General features: G+C 43.1%; 2 protein-coding genes across 2 annotated transcripts in view; one reads left to right on the plus strand and one right to left on the minus strand.

Moving 5' to 3' along the window:
• The window catches only part of rgs19 (regulator of G protein signaling 19), a gene marked incomplete at both ends in the record, with an annotated part of 34,527 nt that extends 33,472 nt beyond the window's left edge, over nucleotides 1-1,055 (plus strand). Inside the window, one exon of the mRNA XM_080853896.1 lies at nucleotides 867-1,055. Coding sequence (XP_080710022.1) covers nucleotides 867-1,055 — 189 coding nt within the window. The remainder of the gene's footprint in view (nucleotides 1-866) is intronic.
• Nucleotides 1,056-8,881: 7,826 nt separating this feature from the next.
• tcea2 (transcription elongation factor A (SII), 2) lies at nucleotides 8,882-14,178 on the minus strand. Its single transcript, XM_080853263.1, has 10 exons — nucleotides 14,044-14,178; nucleotides 12,959-13,021; nucleotides 12,759-12,864; nucleotides 12,320-12,407; nucleotides 11,954-12,126; nucleotides 11,776-11,832; nucleotides 11,098-11,252; nucleotides 10,493-10,639; nucleotides 9,836-9,907; nucleotides 8,882-9,002 (listed from the first exon to the last, which is right to left on the minus strand). Exons 1-10 carry the CDS (start codon nucleotides 14,110-14,112, stop codon nucleotides 8,994-8,996), a joined length of 939 nt encoding a protein of 312 aa, XP_080709389.1. The 5' UTR covers nucleotides 14,113-14,178; the 3' UTR covers nucleotides 8,882-8,993.
• Between the last annotated feature and the right edge of the window lie 5,822 nt (nucleotides 14,179-20,000).

Here is a 20,000-nt window from a genome sequence, read left to right on the forward strand (position 1 = left end):
GCCCCTCGCGTGGTGGGGATGATGTGCTGGAAGAGATGTTGGGATGTGAGGAACTCCAGGACCTCTCAGCCCCCTCCCACGCCACCACCACCCTCCCACTCACCCCCTGCCCCGCCAAACCCCATCAGTGCCTATCCCACAAACCACCAGCACCCAGGAGCAACCCAGGGCTTCCCACTCTCATGCGCCCTTTCCACCTGGCCAGGGCCTGTTATCACCTTTTTAGCTTCTTCTTTGAAACATATAGGATCAGAAAAGACTGCAGTGGTGTGTGTGTGTGTGTGTGTGTGTGTGTGTGTGTGTGTGTGTGTGTGTGTGTGTGTGTGTGTGTGTGTGTGTGTGTGTGTGTGTGTGTGTGTGTGTGTGCGCATAGAAAAAAAGAGGGTTGTTAGCGTGGGAGCTAACCGGCCATTGTTCATACAGGATGCTGTCAGGGCACAGCACATATGGGGAGACTTGACCAGTGGCCAGACAATGATCCACTTGTGTCCAAAAAGCTGAGTGGTGGCGCTGCCTTAATTCTTTATTGTGGATTATGCCTGTTTAAAGGGGGACATTTGTAATAGCAAGCTACTGTCCCTAAATGAACCCTAACTCTCTCTCTCTCTGTCTCTGCTCTCTCACCTTCTCTCCCTCCCTCCCTCTACCACACATTCTGTCACTCTACCCGTCCCTATTTTCCCCATCTCCCCCATGCTCCATCTCCTTGCCTCTCTCCTCTCTCTCTGCTCTATCTCTCCCTCCCCATCCCCATCCTCCTCCTTCTCCTCTTCCTCCTCCTCCCCATCCTCCTCCTCCTCCTCCTCCTCCTCCTCATCCTCCTCCTCCCCTCTCTCTCTCTCTCTCTCTCTCTCTCCGCGGCTCAGGTGAGTCTGGACGCCCGAGTGCGCGAGGGGATCAACAAGAAGATGCAGGAGCCCACGCAGCACACGTTTGAGGACGCCCAGCTGCAGATCTACACGCTCATGCACAGAGACTCCTACCCCCGCTTCCTCAACTCCTCCATCTACAGGTCGCTGGTGCAGATGGGATCACGCTCCTCCTCCGAATCATAGACCCTGACCCGCCCGGGTGCCCCTACCCGCAAACCGCCCCCCTTGCACCATGCACCTCACCCCAACCCCCCCCAAAACCCTCCGGACCAACACACAGACCGGCTGCCTGCCTATTTTGTTCAATCCATTCTGTCTTTTCTGCCCCATCATGATCATTGTCCTCCTCCTCCTCCCAGGATCCTTGTCCTCACCCTCATGAAAAGACATCCTGCAAGAGTCTCCTCCCGTCTCTCTGTCTCTCTCCATTGCACAAACCACTAAAGGAGAAAACATCATGACTTTGTTTTTTTTTTTTTTTGTGGATAGGGGATTGGATGTTGATGGTTGTTGGTGTCAGTGTTGTATGTGTTGCTTTTCTTTGGAGAAGGCCTCTGTGGATTTGCTAAACTCTGCACAGACTACAACTGGAAGACACAGGGTCCTTTCGTGGAAGATGCTCTCTCTCTGCTCCTGTTTTCAATTGTCTTTTGTTGATCATTCCACTGCTTGTGGTTCCAGCTACTACAGCACCAACTACTGATTTTACAACAAAGAGAACCTTTTTTGTTTCCGCGTTTCATTTCAAAACTGCAAATGTGTGCATAGACATATCTTTTCAATTTTTTTAGGTTTTCTTTGGTTTTGTTTTCTCCTGATGTCATGTTTGAAGAGAGGCCAGAGACCAGCTGCAATAAGACACTGGAGTGGACTTTGCCACACGCAGTCCCCACCCTACTGCCGGGCAGGAGTCCCCCCCTTGCCTCTGCTCTGTTTTCAGCCGCCAGCTTTCCACCTGCCCTCCACACCCCTCCCAACCACCCACCAGACCTCAGCCTCAGCCTCAGCCTCAGCCTCAGCGCAACCTCACCTCTGCCCGTCCCACTTCACCCCAAACCCCAACCCCTCATGACCTGTTCACTGTCCACCACTGCTGTGATTGGCTCTCTGAGGTGTAGGGCAGGGGCTGAGCATGGGGGGGAGGTCGAGTGGGAGAGGCTAAAGGATTCCCAGGTGCAAAAAAAAAGAAACAAAAAAAAAGGACTTTAGACCGAAAGAACTCTGAAACAAAGAACTGCTAAACAACGTACCCTTTGATGATAAATGACAAAAAAAGAAAAAGAAAATAACGAAAGGAGAAAAAAGATGCCTAGGTCTTAATTTCACTCATCACAGAATGCATTTAAAAAATATAGTATTATTGATGTTATTTATTTTCTATTTTGTTAAAACTGTGATTTTAATTCTTCTTTTTTTACTTTTATTTTCCTTGTATGTATAATAATAGAAATCTGGAACAGCCAACACGAAGCCCAAGCAAGCCGTTGACCGCTCAACACTCGAGTGCACTTGTCCAGCTCCTTATTTTGTATTCCCTGTAAAAGGCTTGTTTCTCTGGCACCTCCTGCTGGTCATTTGTGGTACTTTTCTCTGTGCGGGTGTTCTGTGTGGAAGCTGTCGGTCCCACTGTTTCAATCTGCAGGCACTCACCCCCCCTCTCTCAGTCCAATAGAGATCCCACTGAAGAGACTAGGTTGAGCTCTGCTACATTTTGCTTTTGTTGTTATGGAGCAGGTTTGTGAGAGCTCCCAGTTTCAATGAATGCTGGCCATATTCATCGTTGGTTGCAGATCATATGGTGTGTGTGTGTGTGTGTGTGTGTGTGTGTGTGCGTGCGTGCGTGCGTGCGTGCGTGCGTGCGTGCGTGCGTGCGTGTGTGTGGTGTGTATGTCAGAGAAAGAGATGAGCCAGGTGACTGCAGACTCAACCAGCCAAGTTCAGCCATGCTCTCGTTCCCTCTGAATTGATCTGCGTTCTCCATTCTCGATCTCCACTCTACTCGAGTCACTGGTTGGTTCTAGCGTCCTCAGTGAATTTCCTTGACATGCATAGCTTCATATCCATAAGTCAGTCACTCTCTCTGCCGTGACTGCAGCCAATGACTGAATACATCAGTACGGTACAGTTCAGTTCAGTGCAGTATGGTACAGTAGCAGTATACTGTTTTGAGTTCTGATGCACGGTGTATTGGTGAACTTATCAGAGCCCTGATTCCTATACAGGGAACCACAAGCTGCCATGTTTGCCTCCACATTGTATTCCATGGCAATTGTAAATTTCATTGTAATTATTGGGATGAATTAGCCATCATCACTTACCAGTGGCCATTGTTAAAGTATCTTGTTAGTCTTTTCTATTAGCAGACCAAGGGTACAACGAGGGTACTGACGCTTCTCAAGGTAGAGGCCTCCCACCCGTTCCAGCCTACCCCCTTTCAGCTGTCTCTGGCCCCAGGTGAACTCACCCCTTGATCCTGCAAGAGAGCTGATTGTTTCTCATTGTTTACAGAAATTGGGAAAGGCTTAACCTGGGCTCCATGATGGGCATTGTTTTCTCACTGGAGGTGTTTGTGAGTTTAGGGGGAAGGAGAATTGGTTGAGTGGGTTAGCGTGCCGGGTAACGCTGTTTGCTGAAGCTTGCACACTTGCCCTCTGCTCAACACAAGAATGTGACCCCGGAGCCTTCCGCATCAGGAAAAGCACAGGCAAAACTAGCAAACCACAGCCCTCCTAATGGACGTTTTGCAAGATGCGGGCGCACAACACGGCCTCTAAGGTCTGATCTCTTGTTGCGATGCGAGAGAAGAATCACAGATTTGTCAAGTTGTCACACACACACACACACACACATGCCAGTAATGGCCAGTACGTCGATTATAAATGCAGTGTCGGAATGCAGTTGTGACTCTCTGTCCATGTATTCTCATGGTAACAACTTTGTGGTGATAAAAAAAGAAACAACGACCCACAATGATGCCACAATGCCTACCACTCAATCCCCTCTTTCCCCTGAACGTCATTGGGTGACACACCATTGGACATTCTCTAACCGTCAGTTTTTCTGAATACCTGGATATCAGTTTTATTTCTTTTTTAATTATTCGTCTAAATTGCTTTTTTTTCATCCCAATACCCAACGCCTGTTGGTGGACTCTTAAGAACATACACACACACACACACACACACACACACACACACAACAGTAGAACACAAATAGGACTGTGCAAAAAAAAAAAAAAAAGACTTTTATTTACAGGAGCAACAGACTGATCTGGCTAATCCCTCTAGCCTGCCTCTGGTGGGCCAGCCTTCATGACACATCGCTCCAACGCAGTTGTACGCAAACTCAGAGACCCACTTAGTTCCTGTCCATCTGTACCCGTGCCGTCTGTCCACCACAGCGTCTCTCTCACTCTTTAACTGGTGCTGCAGTGCTCTAGGCGTTCCTCACGGTCTCGTTTAGGGGGAGAATTGAGTTTGGTGGGTGGGTGAGATGTGGGGGTGGGGTGGGGATTTAGGGATTCAAGCAGGCAGTTTAGCCACAAAATGCCTCATCCATTCACTTGATGGAATCCACTCCCATTTTTATGTTGTGTGTTTTGAGATTCTGATTATTTCTCTCTCTTGAATATTTTGTAAATAGAATACAGTACACACATATTTATATATACTTAGACCTATTATAAAAATACCTAAATTTGTGTACCATGAAATTGAGAGATTATAATAAGATGTTTTTATTTAGCATTAAATGATTTTAAACTTGTTTTGTTTTTCTCTTGCCAAAAGAATGAGTGGAGCTACTGTTTGTGTTGGGGTTTATTTTTGTTTTGTTTTTTGTGCGAATGGGTCAGGTGACTGAAGCCTTGGGATTTCACTTTTCTTTCAAGTATTTCATGCTCAAAAGATTTGTCAGTTGTGCATGAACGTGCACTGTTTTAAGAGAAATGTGTATAATATATGTGTGTATATATGAGCATATACGTATATATAAACATATATTTGGTATTGTTCTGATTGTCTAGCGTGGAGTGACTTGTATGAGTTTGTTTGTCTGAATGAGGTGTGGGGATGACTGCTGAGGGCCTGTGTGTGTGTGTGTGTGTGTGTGTGTCTGTGTGTCTGTGTGTGTGTGTGTGTGTGTGTGCGGCACAGCCTTAGATCATAAACACAGGTGTGTTTTTAAGTGTGGATTTGTATAGACGTTTGAGTGGCTGTAAAAAACGATGTTTTTAATCACTTGGGGTGTACACACACCTACCCATCCACCATCCCCCCCAACACACACACACACACACACACACACACACACACACACACACACACACACACACACACACACACACACACAGAGCCATAGAGCACAAGGCACACATTACTTTCCACACAGTGAGCCTGGAGGGTGAGGAGAGGAACCTTCACATGTCACTCTTTAAAGTGCCACCCTCTTAACATACCACGTCTCCCAGGTGAACCAACCACTCCCTCCGTCTCCAAGCTCAGAGATGAGTCACCACGCCCAGGACTGCTGTCTCCACAGAGATTCCGTTGCTAAGTGATGCAGTCGATGGAGACCCTTCACTGCTTGTGTTTACATGGATTTCCTTAAGGTGCCAAACTTGCCCAGCCTTCATTTAAAATAAATAAATAAATCAAACAAAAGCATACGCATTCAGTGCTCTCATGTCATCACAGGAACATGGTGGTGATGACGTGTGGAGATGGGTGGTAGAGTGAGTATGTGTGTTGTGGTCACTTTACATTTCAGAAAAAAATATCTACCTTTGTGTGTACGCAATGTACCGAATTGCCAAATATGTCTCTGCGACCCATACTGTATTTTATGCATTAGTGGTTTCTGTCATTCCCCTCTTCCTCTCAATCTCTCTCTGTTCTCTCTCTCTCTCTCTCCTTATTTTCATTTCTTCTACCTGCTTCTCTGTCTGTATCCTGAAGCTTCTGTTTGGCCTTTCTGTCTCATTGACACACACAACACAGTGCCATCAAGTGCAGCAATGACATCTGTTACAGACTTTAAAAAAAGGACTTTTACAGACAGTTATTTATTGACATTACATCCTATTTTGTATTAAAGGAAAAGAAAAATCACACTTTTGGAAACATGTTCTGTCTTTCTGGACCAAACCCTTTTACTTTAAAATCAGTTTAAATTTAGTTCTTGTTTGGTTTGGTTTGGTTGGTGTGTTTTTCACCTCTGTGCCATAGTGGGAGTGTGTTCTGGTCAGGTGGGGTGTGTGTGTGTGTGGCTCAGTGGAACTGGGACCTCCACACATACTGCCAGTCACCAGGCTCATCTGTATCACTCCGGAACGCTGATTTTGGGTTCTGGAACTTTCACTTCACTTCACTTCACTTCAGTTTATTTTATTTAGTTGGTTTACTTTGTTTTTAAAGAGAAAAAATATTAGGATGATAATATTAATAGTAATAAAGGTGTTTGTGTTATTATCTCTCTCTGGGGCGTGTGAAGACATTACTTGTGCCAAAACATGTAGCCTATGTGCGAACCGGAACGTCTGTTTCAGCCTGTGTTTTGGTGTGCAGCAGTCACAGAGCAAAGCCTGCAGGTGGTACATAGTTTAGTCACAAACCAGGTAGGTTAACTCAGAGTTAGTGGTAACTCTAATAGAGGAGCCCTATGGCCTTGCTAGGCTTTGTTAGGAGAATAAGGTCGTCGTCGTCGTCCCCCCCCCCCCCCCCCCCCCCCTCCGGTCTGACCTGGGTCACCTCCTTTCACTAACCTGGCAAAGAGCACAGTGGGATTGACCTCTTCACTGTTAAAAAAACTAAAGACATTTGTTATGCTTCCAGTCGTCCCTCAACTTGCCTCTTTGTGTTCAGTCCTACAAACTGAAGAATAAGTGACCTTTACACCCCATGTGCTTTGACATAAATGTCAAAAGATGGGATGAATATTCTGACCTTCTCTTTGATCTCCCAGCCGAGCAGACCAGAAGCTATAGTCGTGCATAGGGAAGGAAATTACAGATGAATGCTATTCAACACTGCCTAGTGGCGCTGTCATGCTTGAGTCAGTTGTGCTCTGTAGGTATGGAAGGAAGGAGACCTGTGTTGACAAAACAAACAGAGGCTCCATGAATGCCGCATGTCACCTTGCCTGCCGTCGCCCAGCAGGGCTGTGTAGGTGAGCGCGGCCCTACAAACACGACCTGTAGAGGCCATTCATTGTGCACATTGTACACGTCAAAAAAATATTTTTTGCATGTGGGTCTCCCCTTTTTGACTACCCATGAAAAGGTGATACAAGCTTAAAATGCGTGTTTCTTGGAAGGCAATCACCATGATGCATCTGCTGATAAAAGGTTTGACTGATGATGCTAAGCACCATGTGAGAAAAAGAAAGAAAAACATCCCGAGACATTCCCACTGCTATGGTGTAACAGGTTCCCTGCCGGGCTACTGCGTCCTGGCAGGCATGCACCTAGAAGCCCTACCCACAATCCGTTCCCAGTATTCGCCCCAACTCTCTTCCCACAGTCCTCCTATGACTCCAAATGCCACCTAAAATAATGGATTTCTCCACTCTGGCTTGGGAATGGCAAGACAACCACTGCTGGAGGTTTGGTTTGGAATGTCATCATGCATTACGTATAATCCTGCTGGATCCGGACTGGACATGCTGGGATTTAAATTCCTTGCAAAGGTAATTAAAAGAGGTTCTGACAGCTGAGGGCACAGTATCGTCTGGAGAGCATTCAAAACTTGTCAACACCTCAATTTGTGCTCTCCACAAAGAACTGTTGTCGAATCAGGATTTTTTAAGTACACCTGCCCGTGGAAGAGTGATAGGGGCTTTCAGAAGGTAACTGTCGTCAACAAATCTGATCACGTGACAGGAGAGGGGGTAGTGGCTAGTCAATAGGTTGTTGTGTTAGTGGTGAGTTTTATCTTTTAGGTGGTAGTACACTTTAATCTCTTTTAATAGAGGTATTCTTCCACAGGAAAAGTTTGAAAGGCCATCTCCATTTCCTGTTTTCAACAACCAAAACACCACTTTTGTTTCTGTAATTGACAGGGAACATGTTTGCCGGAACTATGACGCACTAGTAAATAGTGTTGTTCTGGTCTTATTAATTGAATTAGGTTTCTTCTTCCTGTTGTGCAATACAACATGCTGAGTGATAAAAAATGCGAGCAGAACAAACTTCATCTTGCTGTGACATGCTGATATTACAATTACATTTACGGTCTACTGTTTCTTTGGAAAACCAATGTCTGTGAGTGTGTATGTGTCTGCATGTGATGTAACTTCCAGATGAGCAGGATCGTCTCCTTGTTCCACTTCCTGTTTTCGACGCACATATACAAGACACGTCATGCACCAGACAGTCCATGAGTTGCAGGAGTCAGACTTCGTTTAATGCAATCAACACAGGTGCTCATGTGAAATCTATCAAAGTCCACCAACCTGCTCAAAAAGGTTCACTAGGCTGTTATTGCCATTACCTTCGTTCAAAGTATAAACGGAGGAATTATCTCTCATTCTCAGGCACAGACAGACAGACAGAGAAAGACAGACAGACAGACAGACAGAGACACACACACACACACACACACACCTGAAAAAAACTCTCTCTCAGCAGTCTGTTGTTTTTTTACACTTCATACTCAAAAAACATCTCTTCCATAATTGGAGAAGGCAATCAAAAACTAATACAAAAAAGAGGTATGGAGAATGCATAATCTACGTATGCAAGCTTTAGAACACTTTCACACAACACCTCTAGAACCAGCAGAAAGTTGTGTAAAACTAGGAGCACCATGGAAGAGGAGGGGCTAAGTGGCAAAAGAAAGGCACAAGCCATCTTTAAGAGCAAACTAAACAGCTGAGGCTGACAAAGCCTGTCCAATGGTTAATAAAAAAATTAACAAAGAAATTCATTATTACTGGTAGAAAAAAAAAATACACAAAATAATGTACATCTATTGTCTTTTAGAGAAAAGCATCCATGTGGAATATATTACAGCGTTATGACAAAAAGGCATGTATATTTTACTAAAAGGATTGTAACAAAAGTATTTCTTCAAATGTAGTTCTCCATTTTTTTCCCTAGTTGAAGAATCGAGATTGTCCATCCACTCAACAGAACTAGAGAGAGAAAAAAGAAAACAATTGTAGAATAACAAGTGGATACGTAGCAGAGTTTTCCTAACTAACACACAAACAGTGACTCAGAAGCAAATCAGAACATCTTTCCAGAGACCTTCACCTATTTAGGATGCCCCACATCCCGTTTTGGACATACCAGTTAATGTCATACAATCTTCCTAACAGCTCCTTAGTTTCAAACTTAGAACCATATTTGTGTAATACACTCACACCAATGAATCAACAAATCAGTAATTTCTGCCAAAGCTACCCATTTAAATCAAGACCCATGACTGAACTCCTGCCAGGACCGCTTGCTAGTTAGTACTGCCATCTAGTGGTTACAATACTGCATGAGATGTACAAGTGTCTTTTCCCATCTTAGCACTTCTCCTAAAAAATGTTACACCAAGGTAACTTGGATACTCTGACAACAACGTTAAGCAGAATAGATGTCCAATCACAGAATGATTTCATTTCAGACTCGTCATTCTGATCTAAATCACTGCCTTCTAATCTTGCTGAAATGGAGAACTGGATGACTGGGCCATGAGAATGGCTTTCAAACTGATTTCTCCCATTGACCCCTTTCATGGTTAGTTAGTGTACAAACAACTGGCTGAGCTTCTTACAAGCAACACACACACATACAAGTCATAGCTTCAAACCCTGAGATAGAAGGATAACCATGTCAAACATATCATCAAATACTCAGCGGATGTAGACAGTGTTGTTTTCTAACAGGCTTAAGTGTAAGTGTTAATGACTAGAGTGGATTATTCACAGGGGTTAAGTCAGAGAGAGTCGCAGAAGTAGACAGACAGCCGTCTCACCTTCCATCGGTTCCCACACAAATTGCACAGCACGAAGGTGGTCATGGGTTCATCAGCACTGCGTGTCTGCACCTGTAAATCACACACACACACACACACACACACACACACACACACACACACACACACACACACACACACACACACACACTTGTGTGAAGGATTTCGACTCATAATAATCTCTAAACATACCTAAAAACATGCAGCACTGATGCATGCTTAATAAACTCATACACCCATCTGCCTAAATACACTACAGAATTTCATGCACCAGGGCTCACTCACTGCGCGCGCGGAGGCTCACACACGCACACGCACACGCACACACACACGCACACAATCTCTGGATTCCTCAAATAATCCTCAACATGGAGCATGAAGACACACTTGAACTCGCCAAGGCATGTTTGGGCAGCACCTGCCCATCATCAGGCATTGGGATCTGTGTGCCTGTAGCTTGGTGGAGCTCAGGATCAGCTCCTTTATCATTGGACAGACTCTACAGTGGGGCATGGCAGCACTGCTGAGATCCACCACTGGCCAGACCAGATGCTTGGGCTTGTTTGGTAAGATGGTAAGAAGCCATGCAGGCCAGAAGGTCACGGGTGAGTGATGGCGGTAAGGTCGGATAAGAGTGGAGGAGGCGGGGCCGGGTACCTGTGTGTAGGAGCAGTTCTTGCCCTTGCACTTGCCGCAGCTGAACATGTCCGTCTCGGTGCCGCCAACTTTAGAGAGCTGGTGCTCCCGGATGGACTCCTTCGTCATGTTTTTCCTGATCTCCTTCAGCTCATTACTCGCCATTTCCTATACAAGGAAGAGTAGGAGTTGGTGACTCTCAACATGAACACAAGCACAAAGACACAGCAAATTACACATATTATGAAATGGAGCCAGGCTAGACTAGTCTAGTTCAAATGAACGTACATAAACTTTTTTCCTTTACGAATTTCTATTGTCGTCAAAGATGCTGTACATGCTATTAGCATTTTCTGCTAAATTTAACTGAATTTGGACAGTGACGCTGACACTACTGAATCTTCAATCATGTTTATGCATCTCACAAAAATCATAAAGCCAAAATAAATATTGTTAATAAATTGTATTGTTAACATTAAGACTACTACTCTGCTACTACATGTTTGTCAAACTCCTCCCATTAAAGAATGGTACACACACACCACACACACCACACACACCCCACACACCACACACACACACACACACACACACACACACACACACACACACACACACACACACACCTCTGCGGTCATATTGGCCAAGCAGTTGGGTGAGATGTTCCCACACAGAACATTGCGCCGCAGGTCGGGGTTTTTCTGGTCTCGGAGGTTGGAGATGCGGCTCCTCAGCCTGGTCTTGTACTTGATGTCTGTGGACTTGAACTCCTGATAGATGAGTGGACCGGACACGCTAGTCAAGGACTTGACGCCACACGCAGTCTACAGGCAACATTAACAACACATCCTTTTGGTTTTGAACATAACTACACTATACATGTTTTTATCTGATTCAGGTGCCAGATTAGGTACAGCAGACTGCATACAGCTTATTACAGTTTGTGAGAGAGGAACTAAATTGCACAATTTAAGTGCATCTTTTTACTTCAAAACCACTTGCTGAGCACAGAAATAACTGTGCCAGGATAGCAACACAAGGGTGAGGTTATGCTGTGAGACACAACTATGGTGAGTGTTTCTCAAAATTACATTAAAATACATTGTTTCTGTCATTGCTATTCTGTTAAATATGGCCAAGGAAAGTCTTGTTTGCACTGTGTTGGTGTAAGTGAATGCTAATGGCCTTAACAGTTCAAGGTCCTCATATCCAATTCTACTGATGGCTCTATAAGAGACACACTTTTCAATTGCCTGATTGAAACCACATATTCAAAAATCACTGTGGACCAGACCAAAGGATATAGTCTTCAATCTGGGCTGCTAGATGATCGCAGTCGGCTCCAATCGTTTTGTAGTCATCTGAGAGAAGGAAGGAGGAAAAAACACGTAAAAACTCTTCCCAAATCACTCCAGACAACTCCAAAGGCCCGCATTCGGGTGGACAGCTCAGACCTGCGTCGACTCCCCATCCCTCTCTTACCGCCAACCTGCAGAGCCACCACCAGGAGATCCCTGCACTTGGTGCGCACGCTGTCGGTGGTGACGGGGGCCGGGGGGAAGGACGTGGACTTTGGGGTGGTGGGGGTGGTTGGGGTGGTTGGAGTAGACGGGCTGGAAGGGGTCTTAGGTGGTTCTGACTTCTTGCTGTAAAGGCTGATCAGAGAGGAGAGAAGATATGTTTTCACCAAATAAAATGTCTAGTTTTTCTTTTGATGTTGTGAGGACTCAAGGGGTCCCTGCCAAAGTATAAAAGGGTGAAATATCTGTTTTTTGTGTGTGTGTGTTTGTACTTTAACAGAGCAGATGATTGATAATCTTATCACCTTATTTTACAACACACACACACCTGTCACTGGAGCCAGGACTGTCCTTAGATGAACACTGAAGAGGTGAGGCACTTTTCTTCTTCTCCTCCACTTTTCCCTCTGCGCCATCTACGGATCAGTGGAACCGGACAACCATAAACATTTATTCACCAAGGTTTATGTAAACAAAGAAAACAACAGGTAACTAAAACAACAGATAATAACAAAGAAAAAAGTGTAAACACCCAAATCACCAAAACACAAGTATATTCAAACAATAATTGTGTAGGTCTAGTTTATTTCAATAACTACTTTGTTAGTTTCATTGTACATGCTCTGTCAGGACTGTTTGCTTTAAAGCAAGACATAACAATATGCAGTGTCAGCCTGCAACACACATTCTTTGTTTTCAATTTTAGTTAATAGCTTGTTGGCTGTGGTTTAAATACTTTTCTGGTGAAGCACCGCTATCCTCCTTACCCAGAAGTTTCTTCCAGACCTTTATGAGAGACTTGGCCAAAGTTTGTACCTCCTCTTCAGAACTCTGCTTCCTCACAGCATTCACAGACATGCCGATCCTTGTGGACTGAATAAAACAGAGCATCAAAATTACTTAATTTATATGGAGCCTTTCTAAAATGCTAAAGCGCTCACACATGAAATCGACATGTCTCAGATACCTGTAGCGTCTCCAGCGACATCTTCATATTCTTAAGTTCTTTTAACAAATCGATAGCGCCATCCTGCAAAAGGGAGAAGGTGTGTATGAACAGAATGATCAGAGTCCCAAACATATAACCTGCATAGAGGTAATTATGCATGCAGTAAACCCATCTACGTTAGACTAAACCTCCAGTTCGTTAAAGCGTTACTTGATTGTTTGACAACTACATTCTGCACGAAGGTTGATTTCGTTTGTGTCGGAACAGCAGTGGAGAGAAATTTGGAGCACAACCAGCTGCCAACTCATCAGCTCCGGTGCACGCGACTCTACGCAAACGAAAACACATGAGTGGGACGATGAAGTTCTCCAAGCATGAAACATGAATGGGTGAATCAATAACAAAAACAAATGCAGCGTTTTGTTTGAAGAGCTGACCACTACGCGCCTAGCGACTGTGTCTGTAGACTGGAGTTAGGCCCAGTGTAAAAAGAATAACGCCTGGAGAAACTTCAACGTTGACAACAAAATACACTTTATTTTACTAAAAATACTTTCCATATACTCTTTTCCACAGCAGTCAGAAAGCCTTTCTATGTGCACATCGGCCTTTCAGCTTTGAAGGCGAATTGTTAGGGAAGCAGAGTACTAAAAACACTGCGCGGAATGTAAGAAAATTAAACATTTGGTCTCATTTAGAAAGTCCATTAACCTGTATCCGAACCAGGCGGTCATGATGTTCCGGCGTGTTTGAGGAAGCACGGGATTTCAGCAGCTATGGCCACTGCGAGTAGCAACATTGTAGGCTACAGTTATCTAACGTTGCCGTTACATTTACAACACTTTAGCCTTCTTTGTAGAAATTGACATTCTAGATAACTGAATTCCGTGAGGACAAGAGACTCTAAACTGACTGATACAAACACCAGAGATCAGTAGTAGCTAGGCTTGCATCAGTGAGGAGCAATGCACTGATTTCCAGAAATTTCCCTCAAAACAAAAGTGCAGTGTAGTAGCCTATGCTTCAAAATAGTCCAGCCTACCTGTTTTCTGATGCTAAGGGCGTTCTACTCTGCACCCAGCCGGACGGCGAGTCCCACTTACCGTGTTTTTCTTCTGCACCATTTTGTCCAGTTTCTTCGCAATGCGTTCGACCTCTTGATCCTTCACCATTTTGCACAGATTGTGTTGCTTACGCCGTGCGTTTAGGTCATACCTTTACCTCAGTCAGAAAACGCGACTTCTCTCTCTCTCCCTTGCTTACTCTATCCAAATCGCGTGGAATTTTTGCTCCGCTTATCTGTCAAGTCTAAAAGAGTATGGGACTTGTAGTCCACGAACTACATCCATCTACCAGCAAATAATTCTAGGCGGAACTACAGAGACGGAAGCGGTAATCGTTTCAGAGGTATTGATACATGATCTTGAATATTCCAGAATATACGCGGCTCTCCGTAAATGGGTTTCAGTCTGTTTATCAACCCATACTTTACAGTCGACTGTAATGGTGATCAGGAAAAAAAACGCAGTTGTTTAAAGTCACTCAACTGCATTGTAACCCACTCTACACACACACTCCATCTCTCCCTCTCTCTCTCTCTCCCTCTCTCTGTCTGTCTACTATAGGCCACCAACAAAAAGAACAGAAACGCCCAAATTATTATTCGGATGAAGCTAAAAAGCAAGGCAGGTTGCTGTAACCTGGCAACCACAAACAAAGTCACACGCTAGAAATACATATTCTGAATTACATTTTATTTTTCGAGAACATCTCCATTAATTCAAAAGTTATTTTCTGAATGAGGCTAAGCCTTCGGAAAGAGGTGAACTTTGGTGAATGAATGGGTGGATTTGTTACAAGAATATTATCCGTACTAAAAAGTAGGGGTGAACCTTGCACATGAGAAAAACTGGGTTCTCTCTCTCTCTCTCTCTCTCTCTCTCTCTCTCTTTCCAAATGAATAGCCTGCATAATGTAATCTATTATGATAAATGTAAAGAGATCATCAGTTGTATACTTTTATCAAGAAAGACTGCAATCATATAACTGCAGTGTTTCATTTAGGCCTATAGATTAATAGACTTCATAATCAATTTTTTCCAAGTGTGATCAGGTTTCATTTTCTTCACAAAAGGAGCATATCAGCATGTTCTGTTACATAGTCACCTCTGACAGTGAATTACCTAAAAGATACATTTGTTCAGATGACCAATGCGTTCTGAAATTGTATGTGATACTGCTTTAAATATTATTTAAGAACATTAGACTGTTAGACTGAACTAATGTTTTATTTTACAGAAAACGTGTTAATACACCTAGTCAAAATTGTATTTCTGCCTGACTATGCATAGAACCAGTAGTGGATGTGATTCTCTGCTTTTTTCACTAGCCCTCTTATCCTTGACAGCTGCTTGGGAACATTACAACAATAATAGCTAAGTACCCTAAATACTGGTCCACAGTCCTAATCACTGGAACGCATGGGACATTTTTTGAGGACCTCATAATCCTTCTGAATACTTAATTGTTCAATTTCTTTGTCTCATTTATTAAAACAATAAAAAATGCTAACATGCTTGCAGTGAATAATATTATGGTCTGGTCAGGACATGAGTTTTTCACATGAACCTCAGGAGGGTGTATGGTCTCAGAAACTGAAGAACTGCTGTTATATTTTGATGTACTCACCAGCTGATTCAAGCCAGTCAAGTCACTTAAGTTATGTTCAACCAAAGTGCTTTCCAGTCAACGTAAATACATTCACAATTAACACATAAATGAACAAAGGAATAAGAGAGTAAAAAGACTAAAATAGGAAATATAAGATTTCAAATGAATACAAAAGAAAACATATAAAAACAAGACATAAATGAACAAAAAAGGAATTGAAAAGAATTGTGAGGGGCAAAAACTACAATGAAACACCCAAGAAAAATAAGATGAACATAAAAGATAAATGGAATAAGAATTAAAAGGCCCGAACTAAAACAATAACATCTTAGACAAAAAAAATATACATGCTAGACGAGCAATCAAGAGCCATCACTATGGTCACTATGGAGTCAAAACGGGTCTGTAAATCATCAAGACCAGAGCTAAGAGGTAGATAAATGTGAGTTACATCTGTGTACAGTGATAAGAGATCCCATGCTTTTTAAATATTCAAAGAGGTGCCATCAGTATTCACCACAAAAGTCATAGTAGATTAACAGGAGGCAAACCACTGAAGTGCTATTCCCTTTACACAATGCTAAGAGGACCACAACTGAACAGCTCTTAGAGTCAGTTGTGAGCAGCAGATCATTCATAACTTTCAAGAGGGAAGACGTGGTGCTGTGCATTGTCCAGAGCCCTGATTAGTACATGCCAAGGATCCTATTCTTGAATTGATGAAATGAAAGTGGGATCAAAGACATTATTCAATAGTGGTTCACAGTTTGTGCTTAATAGTCAAGTCCAAGTCAAGTTTCAAGTCTTTTGGTTGTAATGAGTGTTCTATCATCTTCTGCATGCGATCCAGTCTGCCTTGAACACTGCATTGAATTCAAAGCATTTACTGTATTATCATCACTGATTTATTTATTACCATACAATGTCAGCAATACATTTGGACATGAACATACAGCTACAGCTACAGTATTCACCGATTACTGGGGTCCTACTTACCATTTTTCTAATTTGCTGGCAAAAAAACATGAATGAAAAATTAAATAAATACGATTACAATTCTGTGTCCAACCAGGTCAGTTACATATTTTTTTTTGTTATCAGGGACATTATGTGAGAAAAAAAAACTAATATTGTACTTCATTTGAATTAATTAATTAATGGTTTTTGAAATATCAATGGTTTTGTTCTGTGTACAGCAATTGTAACAAATCTGAAATAACATGTTAGTAAATTGAATTTGTGATACTATCTGTGTTGAGAGATTCAGAGTTTATAGACATTGCTCAGGTCACTAATATTTCCTGTTCATATTTGCAGGCCCAGAGATAGAAGAGGGACATTTCCTGTAACATTCCACTAGATAGCGCCCTTGTTCAAGTAAGAATCATTGGGTCCTCTCCCCTACGGTACCATAGCAGTGAAAAAATAATAAAAGCTTAATTTGGGAAAGCACTTTTTAACATCAGGGCAAAAAGGGTGTTGTAGCAGTGAAAAAAAGGGTATGGGTTCAGTTGTGAAACAGCTATAGAGAAAAATGTAAAATAGTGGAAATGTAAAAATAGAATAAATAAATTAAAAGATTAAATGATAAGACACTGAAGGACAGTTTAGGCAATATAAGAGCCGGTGTATCCGAAAGGTATGAACAGAAACCTTGGTCACATCTAGAAAATTTTTTTTTTTGAGCAAAACAGGAGTTAAACTGGAATAAGTCTTTCTGAAAGAAGCAACAGATTGGACGCGTTTATTACAATCTGCATTTTGCAGTGATCAAGGATGTATTTTTGTGTGTCAAACAATTCAGTGTTCTGTATGAACAACAGATTAAGTCATTGTCACTTCACATGTGTTTTTTTTTTGAGTGAGTCTGCTTGTTGATGTAAGGTTTGCAGCCTGCCATATAAGGAAACCCCACCTCAGCGGCCCAGTTGCATCGTGGGGGGAAAGTCCCTGTGCCCATAGTGTGGCCGAGGAAGCACAGCCTCCATCACCTCCATGAGGTCATTCTAGAATTTTCCAGGGTATATGACTCCCGTGTCCAGTCTCCTACCTCTCCAGCTGAACAACACATTTTCGTGTGTCACATTCCACTGTCAGAAATATGGGCTGAGGTCATTTCTGGGGTTTTTACATTCCGCAGTTGATTGCACTGGAGCCCAATCATATGGATGAAAATGTGTGACTGCAGGTGGGGCATTATGACCTGGGAAATGACCGGACATGACAAAAATGTTTCGGTCAGTTATTGACATGAGACGTTTAAAATAATAACACGAAATAGCAGAAAAGTTCTTGTGTAGTTGTAGACACACCATTTAATATATTTCCCACCACAGATGGCACTATTTTCAGGAAATACTTTAATCTAATTGGATGTTACAACATATCCACCATAATGACCTGGTTGTTGTTCATTGCCTTTGTAAGAAAGATCTCTTTGTTCACAAAAAGTAAAGTCAAACTTTATGGACTGTATCTTTGTAAGATATAGTAACGTTTTGTTTCTATCCACACTGTTAGCATAATGCCAAAAAGAGTTTTGTTAGCTTGCCAGGTAATTACACTGGATGTTTGGGTCACTGGCATTCCCCTCCATGAGAATGAGAGTACTTCAACTCCAACAATTAGCATGTGTGGACTCTGACAGAAATCTGCATTTGCTCTCACCTTTGGGAAAGAGAAATATGTTCAACAAAAACAAAAATGTCAGATGCCTATGGAAGCGGGTCACACTGTCGCCACTCTGCCAACGAACGCCGTCCAGTGTACACAAACAAACCAGAGGCACAGTATTTATAACACACATACACACACACACACACACACACACACACACACACACACACACAACCACACACACTTTCTTGTTTCCATTCCTCTCTTTCTTTGTCTCCCTCTGTCTGTCTTTTACACACATTTATAGGCTGCAGATTTTTAATAGTTCTTCTTCCTCTCCCTCCAGAAGGTCACTCTTGGCTGGGCTGCACATTGAAGTGATCAGAGACGGGTGCTGCTGGCAGAACTAGGGACCGTTTCCCCATGAATATCCATGGCTGCCCCCACGGTGCCTGCAGAGGACTGCGAGTCCTGAAGATAAACAGAGAGCTTTGTGGTGGCAAATCGAAATCAGACCACTCGCCCCTTCTCCCATGATTTTGTCCCCTCTTGTCTCTCTTCTCTCCTCGACATCCATGTCTCTTTTTTTCAAAACAAAGACCTGAATATGCTCACTTGAATTTGGAATCTGCTACAAAACTATGCCTTAATTTTTTTCTTACTGCCAGATCGTAACCATGTGAAAGCTATGCGCTGCTTTGAGGATTTTTTTTTCCAGAGGTTAGTCTCAGAGCTCTCCTCTTCACACTTAATGTGCTGATGTACATACGTGTAAGATTTATGACACTAGCTCGACGAGTGAGGTCTCACAGCTTCGACTGGAGTGGTCCACAGATTGTTGGAATGGAAGCCAAGGTTCCCCAAATGTGATATGAAATTTCAGCAGAACCTGACTGCGGCTGTTCACCAGGCAAGGAGAGCCATCACCATGTCAATTCTACCATGTCTTCCAGCAGTGTTTATCTCACGCTAATGTGTGTGTGTCTGTGTGTCTGTGTGTGTGTGTGTGTGTGTGTTTGTGTCTGTTTCCATCTGTCTTGTATTTGTATGGGAAGCATATAGTGTTGTCTGCCTTTGAACACTCCTTATTCAGTGGGAATTTTGAGGACATGTGTGCCGACCAGACAAGCTATGAATTACTTTCAAAAATGGGGGAGCGAGAGAGACTGAGAACTAGAAAGAGGGAGAGAGAAAGAGAGAGAGAGAGACTGAAAATCCTCCAAGATCCTCATAGAAACAAAGAAGCATTATCCTGCGCCTCTGTCAAGGGCCCTCTCCGTCTGAGGAGCGAGCATGTTCTTGATTCCTAACACATGTACTCGAGGACATAAAATACTGTCTCCGTGACATCCACACAGTCCAGAAAAATACAAACGGCCTCAGATTCACTGCTTCACTGTGTTTTTTTCCCCGCACAGAAATAAAAAAAGAAATTGAAGCACATCCTCGACCTGCTGAGTGCACGGAGCACAGATAACGCTGACAGGTCTCTTGCTGTCCTCAGCTGCACTCAGAGTGCTGTTTCTTCTGCACAGTGTTTTGTGGCATCTGTTGAAGGCATTAGCGAAGATCATTAGTGGCCAGTGTTGGGAGTAACGCGTTACAAAAGTAACAAATTACTGTAATGCATTGCTTTTTGTGGTAACGCGGTAATGTAAGGCATTACAGAAAAAAAATTGGTAATATTTACCTCGGTACAAATGTCAGTAACGCGCGTTACAATGCATTTTTAACCTGGAATGAAGTGTTTTATTTTCCTTCATCCAAATTCGCC

Source organism: Sprattus sprattus, assembly GCF_963457725.1.
Source record: "Sprattus sprattus genome assembly, chromosome: 16".
Taxonomy (NCBI): domain Eukaryota; kingdom Metazoa; phylum Chordata; class Actinopteri; order Clupeiformes; family Clupeidae; genus Sprattus; species Sprattus sprattus.

Excerpts from the sequence above, each read along its gene's own strand:
- tcea2 (XM_080853263.1), bottom strand. The coding sequence starts at position 14,112 with ATGGTGAAGGATCAAGAGGTCGAACGCATTGCGAAGAAACTGGACAAA. Across the intron at positions 11,833-11,953 it reads GGTGGCTCTGCAGGTTGGCG|ATGACTACAAAACGATTGGA; the intron begins GTAAGAGAGGGA and ends TCCTTCTCTCAG. Across the intron at positions 9,908-10,492 it reads AGAACTGCTCCTACACACAG|GTGCAGACACGCAGTGCTGA; the intron begins GTACCCGGCCCC and ends TGTGATTTACAG.